The 17,215-nt window shown below is 38.5% G+C and overlaps 2 protein-coding genes across 3 annotated transcripts; both read right to left on the minus strand.

Moving 5' to 3' along the window:
* Positions 1 to 78: 78 nt before the first annotated feature.
* LOC111778368 (flowering time control protein FPA) lies at positions 79 to 11,119 on the minus strand. Of its 2 annotated transcripts, none has more exons than XM_023658149.2 (6): positions 10,617 to 11,119; positions 7,176 to 7,421; positions 6,605 to 6,697; positions 5,297 to 6,306; positions 3,257 to 4,650; positions 79 to 523 (listed from the first exon to the last, which is right to left on the minus strand). In XM_023658149.2, the coding sequence occupies exons 1-5, from the start codon at positions 10,884 to 10,886 to the stop codon at positions 3,276 to 3,278; spliced, it is 2,994 nt and encodes a 997-aa protein (XP_023513917.2). In that variant the 5' UTR covers positions 10,887 to 11,119; the 3' UTR covers positions 79 to 523; positions 3,257 to 3,275. The 2 variants fall into 2 exon arrangements, with proteins under 2 accessions (XP_023513917.2, XP_086975202.1); XM_087119076.1 differs by lacking the exon at positions 79 to 523 and having other exon boundaries at positions 2,096 to 4,650; positions 10,617 to 10,728; positions 10,824 to 11,117.
* Positions 11,120 to 12,568: 1,449 nt separating this feature from the next.
* LOC111778654 (GPI-anchored adhesin-like protein, putative (DUF936)) lies at positions 12,569 to 16,345 on the minus strand. Its single transcript, XM_023658597.2, has 4 exons — positions 14,704 to 16,345; positions 14,240 to 14,545; positions 13,955 to 14,046; positions 12,569 to 13,742 (listed from the first exon to the last, which is right to left on the minus strand). The coding sequence occupies exons 1-4, from the start codon at positions 15,643 to 15,645 to the stop codon at positions 12,869 to 12,871; spliced, it is 2,214 nt and encodes a 737-aa protein (XP_023514365.2). The 5' UTR covers positions 15,646 to 16,345; the 3' UTR covers positions 12,569 to 12,868.
* Positions 16,346 to 17,215: the final 870 nt, after the last annotated feature.

Raw genomic sequence — 17,215 nt, forward strand, 5'->3', positions numbered from 1 at the left:
ACTTTTAAGTAGAAGACAACAACCTTAAGGTGTAAAATTCGTACCGAAGCTGTAGACTAAACATTAACTTAACGAACATTGACCAAAAACTGATACATTCTAAAAGGATTCATATTCAAAATGTATACTCAAACGTACAAATGAATAGAGAAAACAAAGACAATCGTTTGCAAGTTTCAAACGAGCTCGTATTTCATAGAGATACAAAAAGGGGATAACTTGAACGAACAAACGAACGCTACCGATATATTTCTATTTTTCAGTGATCAAAATGGTAATCTCATTGATGAGCTTCAATATGAAATAAAGTGATAGAACAAAGCAGCGTTAAAAGAGGGTTGAAATGTTGGTGGGTGAAGCTATGGTACAAAGGATTGCACAAAACTCAAATTCGCTTGAAGGGAGAAAACGAAGGGTCCCCATCCACCACCTGCTTCTTCTGCTCAAACAAAACCCATAATTTAACGCATATCTTCCTTTCCTTTCCTTTCCTTTCCTTTCCTTTCCTTTCACCTTTCTTTACCTACACGCATTTTCGCTTCATTTCAGTTCAAAAACAATAAAGGGTTCAACTTTGCTACCAAAATAATGTCACAATTTAATCAATTATTGATAGCCAAAACCACACAAACGATCCATACAAACATCGGGAATTGCTGTGTTTTTTTGGGTTTCAACAGCACAGACTAACCCAGTTTAAATCAATCATCTTTAGCTCGAATACAACGGTACCCGGTTCGAGTAAGTTTGAACTCCACTCCATATTTGTGTAGTTATTTTTCAAATGGATAAAGCCAATATATTTTTCTATTTCCAGCACAAATCTGTTTCATTACTCATTTCGAGCATATACAAAATTTTCAAGTGTATGTAACGATCAGACACATTTAATGTGTTGTGCCTGGACACATCGGTGTACGATACACACTATTCTAAACAGTGTTTTCCTCGTTTCCTTTTTGTTTTTTTCTTTTACTTCCATCTAGACTGGATCAAATCTAGTCGAAGCAAAACAGAGTTTATCCAAAAAAACTAATACGACAGGCGCAACGAAATCGTTCATAATTCATTTCCTATGCAACTACCAATTAATATACGTACCTTACCTCATACTAAACGATGAAAACTGTTGGCCCCTGCACAATACAATAAACAATTCGCAAACGAAAAATTGCAGACCAACTAATACAATTTTTATTGACAGTCTTTTTTATCCTATTAACTCTATTGTACATGCTAGACTGACTACCAACAATTGATTTATTCAACAAGCCAGAACAACAAGATAGCAACATCAAAACTAACGAGATAGCATTGTCAAAACTAGCTAACTGCAAACTGAGCAGAAGATCTTAAGCTTTACACGAAAAAACCCACAAACTAGGAGACCAAAATTTGAATTTTGATAAGCAATCAGTTCCGTTAATTCATATCTCGTAAATTATGGTAAAAGGTAGCCTTGTTACCTTCTAGGTTATAGAGTTGTGGAGGTTGGTTTAGAAGGTAGGCTCTCAAGCTTAAAAATTGTACACAAGATCATAACAGTTGAAGCCTGGTCGAGTTGGTTAACAAAGGTAGGCTCTCAAGGTTAAAGAGTGTACACGAGATCATAACGGTTGAAGCCTGGTCGAGTTGATTCAATCTAAGAGCGATTAATATAAACATGCGAATATGCATTATATGTATTCTTACTGTGAATGAATACAAAGGAGCTTCCGTGCCCTTCAATTAACCTTCATTTCATTTTCATCCTATAATATTTAGTATCAAGAAACTCAATATTTAACATCCAAAATAGAAGCCACCATGGTTTGTACTCGTGATCACAAAGAGACTATGAGCTTATTTCTTTATGACCCCTCGGCCAACATGTAATGGTCTTAAGGGTGTAATGAATATTGCAGCTTTTAACTTCTCACAGAAACGTACTTTAAGGGTTCATAGCTGTATTCATTGAGCTCCTTGATTAAGATATACGATAACATGTATCCGGTATGGTGTACTTTATGTTTCATTTGCAAAATTGGTATTAAGTACCTTTATGTTTCATTTGTACGCATTTTTGGTCATAGTTCATTAAGGTAAGGGAAAAGAATGTCAGCTAAACATTAAAAGTATTATACAAGACTAAACATTTTACTACCCTCAAAACAAATTCCTGCTTACACATAGTTTTACAGATATTAAAGAACTAAGCACAAATAATGGAAGAAAAAGTGCTACCGTCTCCCAAACTCAAATTATCACTGAATGTAAAGAATGTGCCACTGCCACCAGTTTCAATGTGTGATACCAATCAAGATGCATGCAGCAGAAGATTAATAATATATATCTCAAAGAATAATAGGACTTGGTTCTGATAAGAACGGTTCATGATATGCACAATTAAAAGTCTTCGATCAATGGAAACATAATATATACTACCGCCTCACAAACTCAAAATTATCACTGAAGGTAAAGACTATGCCACTGCCACCAGATCAATCCATAAACATCTGATTCAACTCAACCAACCCAACTCAACCAACCCAGCTCATTTAATTTAACCGCCTTCTATGTCATTTCTCTGCTTTTAGAAAAAACCAAGTGTTTTTAGTTACAACTCGTGTTTATTTACAACTTCCTAAAACCAGTTCTTGAAATCTTGACTAGATTTTAGTTCAACAATGAACAACCACCAATCAATCGATCTCCCAACTTGCTGAATGAAAAAAGTTTCTGGTTAAAAAAGTCAATTCCCTAGGTGGTAGATACTTGTACATCTTGGAATTTGACCAAATTCAAGACTTGGCTATTTCTTGTATCTAGATGGAGAACTTGGAGGGCCTTGTTATCACTCCCCATCGCCTACTTAACTACACCTAAGTCATCATCTGTATTGAAAAGCAAAAAGAAGAGAGAGAAGCTAGATACCCCAAAAATTCCTAACCAAATACCTAGGAAGAAAGAACCTCAAAGAAGCTAACTAGATTATGCAGCAAAATGACCGCAATAGCACCCAATTGACATCATAAAAACTTGTGCAACAACTTAACCAGAATCGCAAAGTTGAAGTACTGCATAATATATCACCAACCAACCATAAGAAAAGAAGCTAAACGAACCCTATGTCATAAGAAGTAGAACATATTCTATTCAGCCAACTACAGGAACTTGCATTTAAATAGAAAATCACAAACCAATCAGATATTATATGCAAATATCACTGAAAGACCTTGGCCACCAAGAAGATTAAAAGTCAAGTACAGGGGATTACCTAGATGGAGAGCTGCTCATTATTGATTTCCTGAACCCCAGCCTGCTTGCTGTGGCTGCTGCTGCTGCTGCTGGATCTGAAGGAGTAAATTTGCGGCAAATTGAAGCGTAGATCGATATCTCTGGTCCTTACCAGCCTCAACATCACTGGTCCCATTGCCAGCGCCAAGGTTTGCAGATTGGAGATGCTCCATCTGATAAGGAAGCTCAGGGTTCCCCCTATCAGATGCTAAATGGGTAACAGGTTGTGGCTGTGATGTAGAACCCTGACCTTGATTAGATAAGGTCGCAGTATTCGTTGATTGCTGCACAACTGGTGCACCATACCCAGAAGTATCAACTTCATTGACTGACCCATAACCTCTCTGGTTAATTTGAGAAACATCGTGCTGATACTGAGGATTGACAAAGGGCAAACCAGAAGCTTGTGCATTCTCAGGAGAGGCAGAATAAGTAGACAAAGGCCTGTAAGGAATAGGTACATGCTGCTGCTGTGGCAGACCGACAGCAGCATCTTGAATTTGGGTTGCTCCCATGATCTGTGGTGCATGCTGGTTTGGTGTTTGCGGGAGAGGTGGATAAGGCTGAAATTGAGAAAGACTTTGTCCCTGAGAATTAAAATGATTTTCCATTTGCTGAAATGGCTGACCGGTTAGCTCAGAAGATTGATGACCAATCCATCCCTCAGATGTAGTCCCTTTATTAGAATCAACAGTAGGCATTGGAGGCTGTGGTGAGATGGCTGGTTGCTTGGCACTTTCTAAACTGGACGACTGTGTCTTGCCAGGCAGTAAAGAAACTAAGGTGGCAATAAGCTCTGGTGTTAATGATAACCCAGCTTGTGAGACTGCAGCCGTATTATTGTTAGTAACATACTCGTGAGGCAAGGACTGAACAGATGATGGCTCACTTGCAGGCAGAAGGGGTTTCGGGGGTTCCTTGGTTTCCTCATGCAGAACCCTATTATAATCCATTGGAAGAAGTTGCTCCTGCTTTGAAGGCACTGACCCGTATTCAGCTCGTGAAGACAAGACTTGCTGTCTCTCACCATAGTCAGATGTAGGAATGGGTAGATAGGACTGCTGGTGAGTCGGTTCACTAAGAGGAACCTGGGGAAATTTGAGAATGAGACCATAAAGCCGTTCTGGGCCCGCAACTTTCAAGACTTTTCTCAAAAACTCTGAAGGAGGAACCAAAAACATTGTAGTTCCATCATCAAACTTAGCAACACCTGCACGGTTTTTTGCACCAAGGTAACGCAGGAATTCTGTATAGGATGCAAAGTCATCCTCGCTGTCTGGCAAGAAAAAGACAATGTCAAATCCAGTGGCTTCAGCATAATGTTTAGCAAGCTGATCCAGCCCAGTTCTTGCTGAACAATTGACTGCTTCAGGACTGCAAAATAGTAAACGAAAGCATTAAAATAGATGAATAGTAAGAATATAAGATTCCATACATCATCATCTCCACCCAACTAGATCTTTAGTTGGAACCTTCAAGTTCACATCTAGACTGGCATTTCAAACTAAGTTCAGTTCATAACAAAAATATGAAGCAAATATCTGCCAATTCATTTAACAATTGTTGTCAAAATTCTTGACTTAAATTCTAAAGAAACAAAGACTACGGTGTTTCCCTTTAGCTTTAAAGATGAGGTGATGCTTTAAGCAGGGTACCAGAATAATTAATCTCCATGTTTTAGGAAGCAAGTAGAAATTATAGAAATTCTTGGAAACTGAGGCCCAAGTAGATGCATTAAGCCTGACAAGAGACCACGTCTCATCAGAAAACCTCTCCCAATCCCTAAAATTACTGTATTCTTTTCCCACCAAATACCCCGAAGAACAGCAGAAAAACAAGCATTCAAAAATATACACACAGAGTGAACCAAAACATATTATTCCTAGATACCATTTGAATTAATTAGGTGCAGTTTTTTCCATACAACTTCATGGCATCCCATGGGAAGTGGGAAGCTAAACAAATTATATTAATACAAACATGTTATTTGAAAAATATCAAAAATAAAACTGATACTTACAGATCACTTCCTATTCCTTCGCCTATGGGGACACAACGAGCATGACAAACAGGCGTTCCACCCTTGGCAATTAATCCACGCCATATAAAATCATTGTCACCATGGCTCTGGCCACTAACTGGTGCCCTTCCACCTATAGGGATAGCATGAGTCTTCACAGGAGCATTGGTATATGAAACAGAAGATCCTCCATCACTTAATGGACCAACCCCATATTGCTGATCAAAACCCATGCCCCGGTTATCCATTTTTCTTGGAGGAAAGGAAGCATCGTCTAAGGATGATGGACCATCTATCCTTGATCGTTTAGAATCCCTTTGGAATTGGTTTACATCCAAAACATCCCACGAATTTGGAGTGGACCTCACAGGTGGAGGTGGACGAATACCAGTAGCTGGAGAAGAAAGTATCCCAGGTGCAGGAGGAGATGGCCTTCTCCAATTTGGACCCAACACATTTTTTGAATTTGCATCATGGAAACCATGCGATGTTGTGAAGTCATTAAACTCAGGAGGGCCTGAGATACCCTGTGGAGGACCAAAGGGTGGTGGTCTTACTGCTGTATTTGGTCCAAGAATGCCATTAGCTGGCAATGGACCAGGGAACTTATTTTGCACCATTGGGTGAGGATGTCCTAACATGTCCATTTGTGGAGGACGGATTTGATGCTCATTGAAGAACATTTCAGGCCTAGTCTCTTTACCACCAGGATAAAAGCCAGGGTGTTCTTTTACAGGTGCCGGATCACTGTTTGAAAACATAATAGTAATCCGAGGATCATTAAAAAGCCGTCCTTGTAGACCCTCCTTAGCACGCCGTGCTTCATCAACACTTCTAAATTCTACAAATGCAAAATGCCTAGAATGGAAACTCGTAATTCTCTCTATTTCACCAAATAAAATCATTGCATTGTGGAGCATTTGTTCATCAATTTGAACAGATGGAGGGTAACCAATCCACAAAACCTTGCTGGGAGGTCCATCTCTACGTAGTTCTGAAGATTGAGTATGCTGCAATAATTATCCAACGATTAAATTTCTATGATATAAAATAAACAAGAAACTAACTGTAATTCATAAAGTGAGAAGATTGTCCTATGGAAAATGGTGAATTATTCTTTTATCATATCCTAAGTATAAACCTTAGAAAATACCTCCATGACCCAGGTATGGTTGTAGTTACTATAACATCAACAATGTGCACAGGTCTGCAAAAGCTTTTACATATTTGTATTTGTAAAGTATTAACCATTATATATAATGGTAAAACATTGACGATTACAAAAGGTCACAGGTCCAGAAGACTCACCAGTGGTCTTTTATAACCAGATTGGAAATCGGCCATCCCCACATTTCTACCCTGAAGCTGTCCATGCCCATCTCTGGAGTCGGGCCACTGATCCTAAAAAGATTTAGATTAATTACATTAGCTATAGAGAGAAAAGAGGTCATATAAACTAATTTCAGAATTAATATAAAAGTTGTCCATAAAGGAAATCTTAAATTAGTATGCATTGCAGAATGTTCAAGTATGAAGGAATCCAAATATTACATATGCTATAGAAAGAGAAAGAACATATGCACAGCAATCTAGAACGAGCACTAATAATATGCAGAACAACCTCAAGCTTTCTTTACATTTGTCAAACAAATCTAAACACAATTTTTTCCCATCTTCAATTCAATTTTTTCAGAAAGAAGAGAGATCAGAAAATAATATGATATTATAGCTCAGAACAACATCCAAGGACAAGAAAATCCAATCCAGTAAAAATCAAGGGTAAAGTCAATACATAAAGAAAGTAACTGCCCTAGTTTTTAAATGGTGCAAACATATCAATACAACACATTGATGCTCGTTAAGTTCTGAACAAGCTTACTCTTCTCATTGGCTGTGATCGAAGAAAATCAACTCGAATCTGGTCTCCACCAATGCGTTTACCGTTCATGATTCTCAAAGCTTGTGATGCATCTTCTAATCGAACATACTCAATAAATGCAGTATTCCGATCTCGCAAAAACTTAAATTCATCAATTTTACCAAATTTGGAAAATTCTTCTTCAAGTTGTTCCCTTGAAACAGCTGGACTAATACCGCCGACCCATAAATTCCTACAAGGTTTGGCCTGAAAACAAAAATTGTCAGGAACTAACAATTCCAGTTTCTAGAGCTATTTAGCAAGAAACCTAATACATGAATATGTCTCACTAACATGCATGCATAACATTAAAGAAAAACTAAATATTATTTTCTCAATTACTCGAGATTCTATTTTTGATATGATAAGATACAAGACTCAAGCTTAAGCAACTAAGGAAAATACTACTTAAAGCTGAAGATAAGAACTCTAATTAGAAGATCCACTAAGAATATATTTGATTCATGAAACTACTAGATAGACTCATTTACCAGACTTAAATGATGTATCCATTATCCAATAGGTAGTTTCCAAGGAAATAAAACTGAAGCATACGGTAGTTGTCGCGATATTGATGATTTTCATCCACACCTAATCAGATATATTCCAAGTTTGACAACAAATTTTTTGGCTTGATTTACATGTATTTGAAACAAACAAGGGGCTTCTTACATAAACGACCAGGTTAGACCTAACACCTAAAACCTTTTTTATAACCACGAGCTACATTTTTAAACTAGGCAGTGGAGAGAGTGAATTAAGTCTGTGTTACAATTTTCTTTTAGACAATAAATTATTATATTTTTAAAAAAATCAGGACACGGTGGAGTGCAAGGAGTCTACACTAAAAAGTCATAGAGAACATCAAGAGGCTCTCCAATTGAACTATCAAGAAAGGAAAATAATTATCAAAACTCTTCTAAAAATATGCATCCATACACATTAGTTACTTGAGGCTTTGTTGGGAACTTGTTTTAGGGCAAAAGCAGAGATCCTATGTGGCTGGATCGTTAAAGCTACTTTATGGACAACATGGAAGGAACTAAATCTTAAAAACGTTGAAGATAGGAGGAACTTGGAAGATTCTTTTGTCTATACAATACATGGCTTCTTGGTGGAGTTCCAGTCACATATTTTCAGTGCACCTATAACCTTGCTTTGACTAATAGAAATTGGAAGGCTTTTTTGTGTTGATTCTTTTATTTGGGGAGGGGTTCTCTCTACCCCTTGCCCTTAAGATGTCTTCCTTTTTGTCTATATTAACATATATTCCTCGGCTTCTAACCAGAAAAAGAAAACAGCACTTCCTCATGGTATTTTAGTCTTCAAGGTTTAAGATCTCTAAGAGTTGAAATCCCTGAGGGTTGAAAAACGCAAAGAATCATACATATGATCCATGTATCTCTCTCTTTTAAAGGGAAACAGATTCTAAAATTTCATTAATGTCCCACCCTGGAATCATTGAAACAATGGAGATTTTGTTTTTTTTAGGCAGTATAGGTCAAGGTCAGAGTTATAAGCATCAATCTTGAAGGATTGGCATGCCCAGAAAACATTTCCAAACAGGAGTAGCCTGTCTACTGAGATGTTCCAAGTAAAAAAGAAAAAAGAGTTGCTCAAATAAACTCCTTTCAAGTAAAACACACCAAATGTCAATTAGGCAGGCAAGTAGCACAGCTAAGACACCAAGGCCAATTGCTATTGAAAAAAGATTAGATTCTGCCAAAAAATATATATATATGTAACCCTTACTGTTCTTAAGTTCTTAAACCAAATAAATTAGTTACTCCTTGAATCTTGATATTCTTCTCACCATTGTCCATCAGCCAGTAGAATTGACAATTACAAAATTACGAGAAGAGTGTACCCATCCTTATTGAGCGTGTACCTCATGGCAACATTTTTTTAATGAACTAAGGTTGCAATAAAATACTTTAAAAAAAAACTTAAACAAGAAACTGTTGGTTCATATCCTTCGTGTTTAACCTTCTCACCCAAAGCTCACTCTCCAACACCCCCCCCCCCCCCCCCCCCCCCCCCAAACTTGTGGAGGGACATGGAAATTATACTACAAAGGAAGTAAAGGACTATAAGTCCAATGATTAGGAAAATTGAGATAATGACCTATTTAGTCATAGCGAGTATTAACTAGTACATTTTGTAGTTTGCTTCTATGACTAATTGGATTTTTTGTTATTGAAAAATCATGTTATAAATAGAGGCTTGTTTTTGTTCATCTTAAAAAGTTAATATTTGTTCTCTGTATCCATGCTTCATACTAGTTTTAATACTATGTACGTGTGTGTTCATATGTGATTCATTGTGTGCTTCACCTTATTGAAGCCATCGTGTCTTTAGCTTTGTGCCTTGCACTTGGGCACTGAACGGTTACTGCACTTCAATCCGCTTCATGCTTTAATAACACTATATAAGCGCTTAAATACTTCTTCCACTAACTAATGTTACGAGGCTGATTTCTAACAATTCCTGATCTTTGCAGATATATTGTCTTGCACACATGATGAAAATTCTTATCGTAAACTAAAGAAAAAACTAAGCAGTCAAAGGTTAAGCCTATTTCTTATCTAGACAGTACCAATAACATGTTTAATTAAGAAGGAAGAATAAACAAAAACCACCAGAGAACAGACTCATCCCAATCATATTACTTCGGAACATTCATAGCGTCGGAATCATACAATACTTTTGAGAAGTTTGTAATTTCGTTACAACCACTTAAGCGACCAATTCAGATTTCCCCTGACGTTGGATATGATTGGAAGGCGTATAGTTTTGGTTATTAGCTTAGATTTTCATATAGATTTGATGTATCCAAATGCTATCAGGTTGCACGGTTTATATCGTGTGATCCTCCTAAGCTAATATCAATTATTGATATGTTCTCCCAGTTACTAAGATTCTTTTGAACATGCCTCTTTGCATGACTATAGCTCTGCCGAAGTAAGAAAACTATTGCACCCCGCAGATCTTCATTAGGTATCGTTGAACACAATCCGCTTAAAACTTAATAAACTTGAAGATGCAGAGGAATTCCGATTCCTCCATCATCTACAAGTTTAATTAAATGAGAAGCCATGAGACTGTTTACGGAAGAACATTTGACCGCTATGTATGCCATGAAAGTCGATGTTGGGTTTCAAGCATTCGATTTTGAATATTAAAAAAAAAAAAAAAAAAAAAAAAAAAAGAAACCCTTTTATCGTATGAAGATTACGCCTATCTCAACACTAGTCGCGTTATCAAAAAGAAGGGGTTCAAATGAAGCGCAAAACCAATAGATTGCAAAAGAAAGCGAGTGATCAATAGCACACCAGTCATGTTATACAGGCACACGAATCCAAATAAACCTAACACAACACAGAGATCAGAACAAAAACAAACCGGTCTCGCAAACTCGATTTTGATTGAACTCCCACGCAGAAAAACCCCTTGAAGAGCCTCCTTAGCCGCTTGAGCATCCTCCATGTGCTTGAAGAAGATGAAAGCGTAACTCCTGGAAGGATAGGAAGAAACACTATCAATCGCCCCAAACTGCGCAAACATATTCATGAGATCCGTATCCGTGACATCCATGGACAAGTTGCCTACCCACAAGCTGTTGGAAGACATCTCCGTAACGTCCGAGTCCCTATACAGTTGCTGTCGGCTCATTTGGGGAAGAGGCGGCACTGAAATGGAAACGAAGAATCAGAGACTAAATTCACCTTTGAGATTCTATCACCGATTTTGCAGAGCAAATGAATTCGAGCAAAGAGAATGTGGCGACGTGAGAGAAGAACAGAGGATTTGAGGTTGAAGAAGAAGAAGAAGAAGAATCTTGTGTAGATGGAGAGAAAACTTTAGAAGATAGGGTTAGGTTTTGCGGGAAATTGGAATTTGTACTGAAATTTTGGGGGAACGGTTTGGTTGTTTAGAATGAAATTACCATATTAGACGCCTTCGTTGCTTACAGCTTTATAACTGAACGACGAGATGAAAGGGTTTAAAATGTAAATTCGTATGTCTCTATTTTAATTTGGGTTTTTTACGACAAAAATAATTGATATAATTATAAGTTTTTATATGTAATTTAACCGATAATAAAATTGATTTAAGTTTAAGTCGATAATAAAATTTATTTAGATTTAAATTGATACAATTAATAATAAATATTTAAATTGATACAATTAATAATTTATAGTTTAAATCGATACACCTCAAAATTTTACATTATAAAATATTTTAAGATACTCTTCATTTATGTTTCCCTATTAGATGCGTTAAACTTGAGGGGAAACCTGAAAGGGAAGCCCAAACAGAATAATATTGGCTAGCGGTGAGCTTGGACCGTTACAAATGATATCAAAGTCAGTCCTAGGCAGTGTGTCACCAAGGAAGCTAGCCCCAAAGAGGGTGGATTATGAGATCTCATATCGGTTAGAGAGGGGAACGAAGCATTCCTTGTAAGGGTGGGCTTGGACAGTTACAAATGGTATCAAAGTTCGTCTTGGGCGGTGTGCCATCAAAGACGCTAGCCCCAAAGGAGGTGGATTGTGAGATCCCATAGAGAGGGGAATGAACATTCCTTATAAGGGTGGGCTTGGTCCGTTACAAATGGTATCAAAGTTCATCCTGGGTGGTGTGCCACCAACGACGCTAGCCCCAAAGGAGGTGGATTGTGAGATCTCATATCAGTTAGAGAGGGGAACGAAGCATTCCTTATAAAGGTGGGCTTGGACCATTACAAATGGTATCAAAGTTCGTCCTAGGCAATGTGTCACCAAGGAAGTTAGCCCCAATTAGGGTGGATTGTGAGATCCCATATCGGCTAGAGAGGGGAACGAAGCATTCCTTATAAGGGTGGGCTTGGTCCGTTACAAATGGTATCAAAGTCCGTCCTGGGCAGTGTGTCACAAAGGAAGCTAGCCCCCAAAGGGGTGGATTGTGAGATCCCATATCGGTTAGAGAGGGGAACGAACCATTTTATAAGGGTGTGAAAACTTACTCATAGCATACACATTTTAAAAACCTTAAGGAAAGCCCGAAAGAAAAAGTTCAAAGAGAACAATATCTGCTAGCGGTCGACTTGAGCTGTTACAAATGTAGTGGTGAGTTATCAAACGTCCCATGGCCTTATATTCCAGGGTATGTTTCGATTATATATTTACGTCAACTCGTAACTTAAAAATGGTTCAAAAGAGAACAGGAGTCCAACCCAAGCTTTTAAAAAGCCGAAACATCTTAGACAAAATTTAAGACTAACAATGGAACTCGTAACAAACAAAATTTAAGATCACGATACAAATTTCAAACTTTCGAGAACGAAACTTGTGTTCGTTCGTTCGTTCGAGAGCTGCTCATGAACTAAAACCAATAGAATAAATTATGAGATTGTTCAGAAATATATCAAAATGCACTCTTCACTAACAACAGAATGTACAGTTGATTATATGTGTAAAGCTGAACTGAACAAACCCAGGTCTGTATAATTTCAGTAATCAAATCTCATGAATTCAACAGAAGAACCGTAATAACTTTTTCATCTATGGCGTGATCCGATGCAGAAGCTATGTACACGATTTTACGCTCGAGACTGAACACGGGGCACGGTGAATAATCCATGTTAAGATGAAACCAACATCGAGCTTCGACGGTTACCTTTTGGCTTTCGTCCCGGTTGCCTGTATCTGCTGTGGCAGTTGCTGCACTCCCCCGCCAAGTGCAGCGGCTGCAGACTCGACGTGCATGAGAAGATACTCGTAGATCTTCTTCCTCAGCCTGTCGATTGTCTCGGTCGAAATGTCGGTGGGGTCTTCTTCGTCTTTGGTAGAAGCTATGCCATCTAACCAGTCGTTTACGCTCTTGAGCTGAGTCAAGATTCCTGCTATTTGTCCGTTATCCGACAATGCTGCTGTGTCGACGCCTGCATCCAAGAACCTTTCCATGAATGTCAAGAACCAGTCCTGGGATTGCAGCCGTAACATCTCGGCCAAGTCAACCGCTTCGTCGAGACCATTTCCTCTGATCCATTCTGGGGGAGGTTGAGTCTGCAACTTTTGACCGAGTGTCGTTCCCTCCTTGGTTCGACCGGGATTTCCTGATCCAATCGGTTTAGAGTTTATCATCTGGCGAACCTTCCCTTGGGATTTCGACGAGCTGTTCTTAGACGAGTTTTCTAACACTACTATAGGCTGGTTTGCAGATGCATTCTTTTGGTTTTGGGATAGAGACGAGGTCGGATTTAGAGCCGAGGGTGGATCACGGCTATAAACTGCGAAAGACGACATGTTGGTGGCTAAAGCAGCCAGGACCCAAGCAGATGCCTGTTTTCTAGCCTTTAACGAGACCTTCATCGTTTCTTCTGAAGCGGTTTCTTCGCTCTCGTTGATCGAACCAGAGGGACCCGTTTTCGAAAGAGATTCAGCCACCATATGAGCATTGGTCAGGCTAGCATGAAGGGTCAAAAACTGTTCTACTGCAGGCTGTGGATTATCCTCCTTCGCAGCAGCATTTAACTCGGAAAATACACTGCAAACCGAACAACATAAGACAACAGAAAACCGTGCGAAAGCAACCAAGAAGCTCGTTATAAAAGTCGATAAATTCTTCATATCTTTTCCAACCAAATGTACTAAAATCAGCTCAAACAGCTTTCGACCGAATCGTTTATGCTTGCATTTCAAATATAGAACTAAACAGCAGCGAGAACTACGAGTACTACACCGGGAAAGGTTTCGTACCTTAAACACCGTAGCACGCTTTCGGCAGCTGAAGCTTCTTGCATAGCCTCTATTGCTGCTGCTTGTGCAGCATCTCTGTGCCTCATTACTTCCTATAGCAGCAGACATGGAAGAACGATATGAACGTATCAAAATAGATAGTTTCTACCAGATCGGTGAATCTCGAAAAAAACAAGCGATTAAGCTCATATAAGCTCCCGAAGCTATCTAAACGACAGAATATTTATCGAGCAACGAGAACTAAACGAGCTATCAGTGATTATCAAAGTATCAGAGAATCCATACCTTTCCAAGCTTGGCAAGAGATGATGGAAGTGAAGCCCATGAGGCACTCCCTTCAGTCAATCTTTTATGACTAAGAGGAATCTTCACCAAATTCCCGGGGAATCCGCCTGCATCGCTCGAGGATTTCTTTCCACCGGAAGATTTTTGCCTATTGGACCTATCTTGATCATCTAAGGCTCCGTTAGCGGCATTCTTCCGTGAAGACATGTGCACGCTATGATCGTCTTTAGATGACTTTGCAGGTACCTGAATCCTATTCTCCTCTCTCGATGGCAACTTCTCGCTCGATGTACTTCTTCTAGGAGTCTGCATAAGAGAATGGAGACGTGATCGGACGCTAGTAAACAAATTTACAGCTTAATAGATTCATAGTAACAGACATGAATATCCACGAATGAACGTTTTCCGTTTTAAAGACAAATCAAATATGAAACGAGGATCGTATTGAGTATGATAAAACTTACAGTAACCCGAGCTTCGGACTTGGGATCGAGTTTGGTAGCTCTTAATATCGAATTGTCTCGTCTTTTTGTCTCCATATTCCCTTCCCAACTCTTCCTCAGAGCCTTAGCCCCAACCTCAATGCCCTGAACTAAATGCTTGAATTGATGTCCCATTCCCATCTTCTTAGCGACGGGACTAGCCGAACGAACAGAATTCGACTTCTCAACCGCCCCTACCTTGGCCGTTCCATTAGCCAACGCTTTAACCTTCCCCTGATGCTTAATGCTGTTAGCAAACTTCTCAAACGAAGAAGGCAATGAATAACAGCTCGTCGGAGAGGAAGGTATCGACCGTGAATTCATCGACTTAAGTCTCGTTAGAGGCTCCTTTTTCGCATCGATATTCACTGCCAATTTCGACAACTGAGACTTGGATCTACTCAACGATGAGGATTTCTTCTCAATCTTATCCTCCTTGACATTGCCATTGAGTCTAACAGGCAGAGATTTCTCCTTCTCCCCGACAATGCCTAAAACTTTCGGGGTCGGTTTCGATTTCTCTTTCAAGTTAGGATTATTGTTAAGAAATCCAGGAGAATGAGTAGCAACAATATCTTCAGGGCTACCTACACAAGGATGTCGACCGGGCACCGGTCGAACGCCTTGAAGAACGGGGACAGGGGACGCAGACTCAAGGCGTTCAACATGAATAAACTGACCCAATTGAATCTTATCACTAAGAATCAGATCACCATGTTCATCAGGCAATGAAACATAAGTAGCATGAGAAGAATCAGAGACTTTGAGATAAAAACCTTGATTCGGTGAAAGATCGCCGCCGGCCAATGCCGGAACTATACTCACAACTTGCAACAACGCCGACCTGTGCTCTCCGGCAACCTTCACATCAGTGTTCATATGCTGCAACAGTTTAAGAAGCACTCCAGGAACGAGATTCGCCATTGTAGGATACCTTCAGAAGGCATCACTCAAAAACCAAACAGATTTTGAAGAAACCCCCAAGAAATCGTAACCCCTTCTTCAAGAAAACAAGAAATATCGAGAAGGAAGAGCTTAATCTTCCATCGCCAATGGCGAAATGAAGCGATCCAAATCAAAAGGAGAAGAAATTACAGAAAAGGAAAATGGGGGATAACCTTCAAACCAGATTAATATCTTTACCAAATATAACATAAATCAAACAAAACTCCGGCAAAGAAGCACCGTACAGGATTTAGATTTGGTAGGTTTAACCAATTGCTACCTCAAATATGAACACACATTTCATTTCATTTCAAATTAGAGGAACAACCAGAAAACCCAGAACGAGATTCGCTCATAGAACTAGAAATCAAGCAATAAATCGATGAAAAAACAGGAAAACTCACCGACCCAGATGAGAAAATGACTTAAACATCGAAACCCATTTGGTATTTAACTCAAAAAGGCACAAACAAGAACACCATTTCTCTGCAAAGACGCCATGAAAAAGGAAGGGTAAAAAATGGGAGTTTCTGGTTGTGGGAAGAAGCGAAGAACATGGCGGTGTAGGGATGGTAAGAAATGGAACTGGAAATGGAAGATCTCTGAGAAAAAACAGAAAAAAGTAGAGAGAATAAATGAGGGCAGGCTGAATACATGATTAAGTAGAGAAGCTGTCAGTGTCTGACACCCACCATATACATAACAATATGCAAATTATAAAGCTTTAACCTCACCCACTCTTCAATCTTTTACTCCATAATCCATCCACATCTAAATTATGTTCATATTCAATTCTCTAAATTATGTTCATATTCAATTCTTTACTAAATGAATTTCTTCCCTTAAAAAAATTATATAGGTTGTTCGAGGAAGAAAGACACACTCTGCTTATTTAGGGAATGATCCTGTATTTATGAATAAATAATACTTTCTCCATTGGCATGAGGCATTTTGGGAAGCCGAAAGCAAAGTCATGAGAGTTTATGCTTGGACAATATCATACCATTGTAGAGAGGTGGAGAGTTGTGTTCGTCTAACATGGTATCAGAGTCATGCCCTAAACTTAGTCGTGTCAATAGATGGGTAAATCCTCGAACAAGGACTCCAAAAGAAAAAGGAGTCAAGCCTCCTTGAAGGCAGTCTAAGACTCCAAAGGAGTCGAGTCTCGATTAAGGAGAGGTGTGTTTTGTTCGAGGTGTTGGATGATGAAATATATATATATATATTAAGAACATTAACAGGTATATATAACTTAGAAAACAAGTTATATGAAAAATGTAAAATCATTGGGTGAAATATTTTTTAAATACCCATATAATTATTTTTATTTTCGTATTTAAATTATAAATATTTGCATTTGGCAAAAAAAAAAATTAAATAAATATTATTACCTAAACATTTGACAATAATTTTTTACCTGTCAATTAATTACTTTTATTACGCTTAACATTAAATGTTACCCACAGTCAAATTTGGAAATTAAGTAATTTAAAATGAAAATAATTAAATAAATTATGAACTGAAAAATCTCGTTCTTCGAGCCCTACTC

This window comes from Cucurbita pepo, chromosome 17, assembly GCF_057944985.1.
Source record: "Cucurbita pepo subsp. pepo isolate OVF chromosome 17, ASM5794498v1, whole genome shotgun sequence".
Classification (NCBI taxonomy): Eukaryota; Viridiplantae; Streptophyta; class Magnoliopsida; order Cucurbitales; family Cucurbitaceae; genus Cucurbita; species Cucurbita pepo.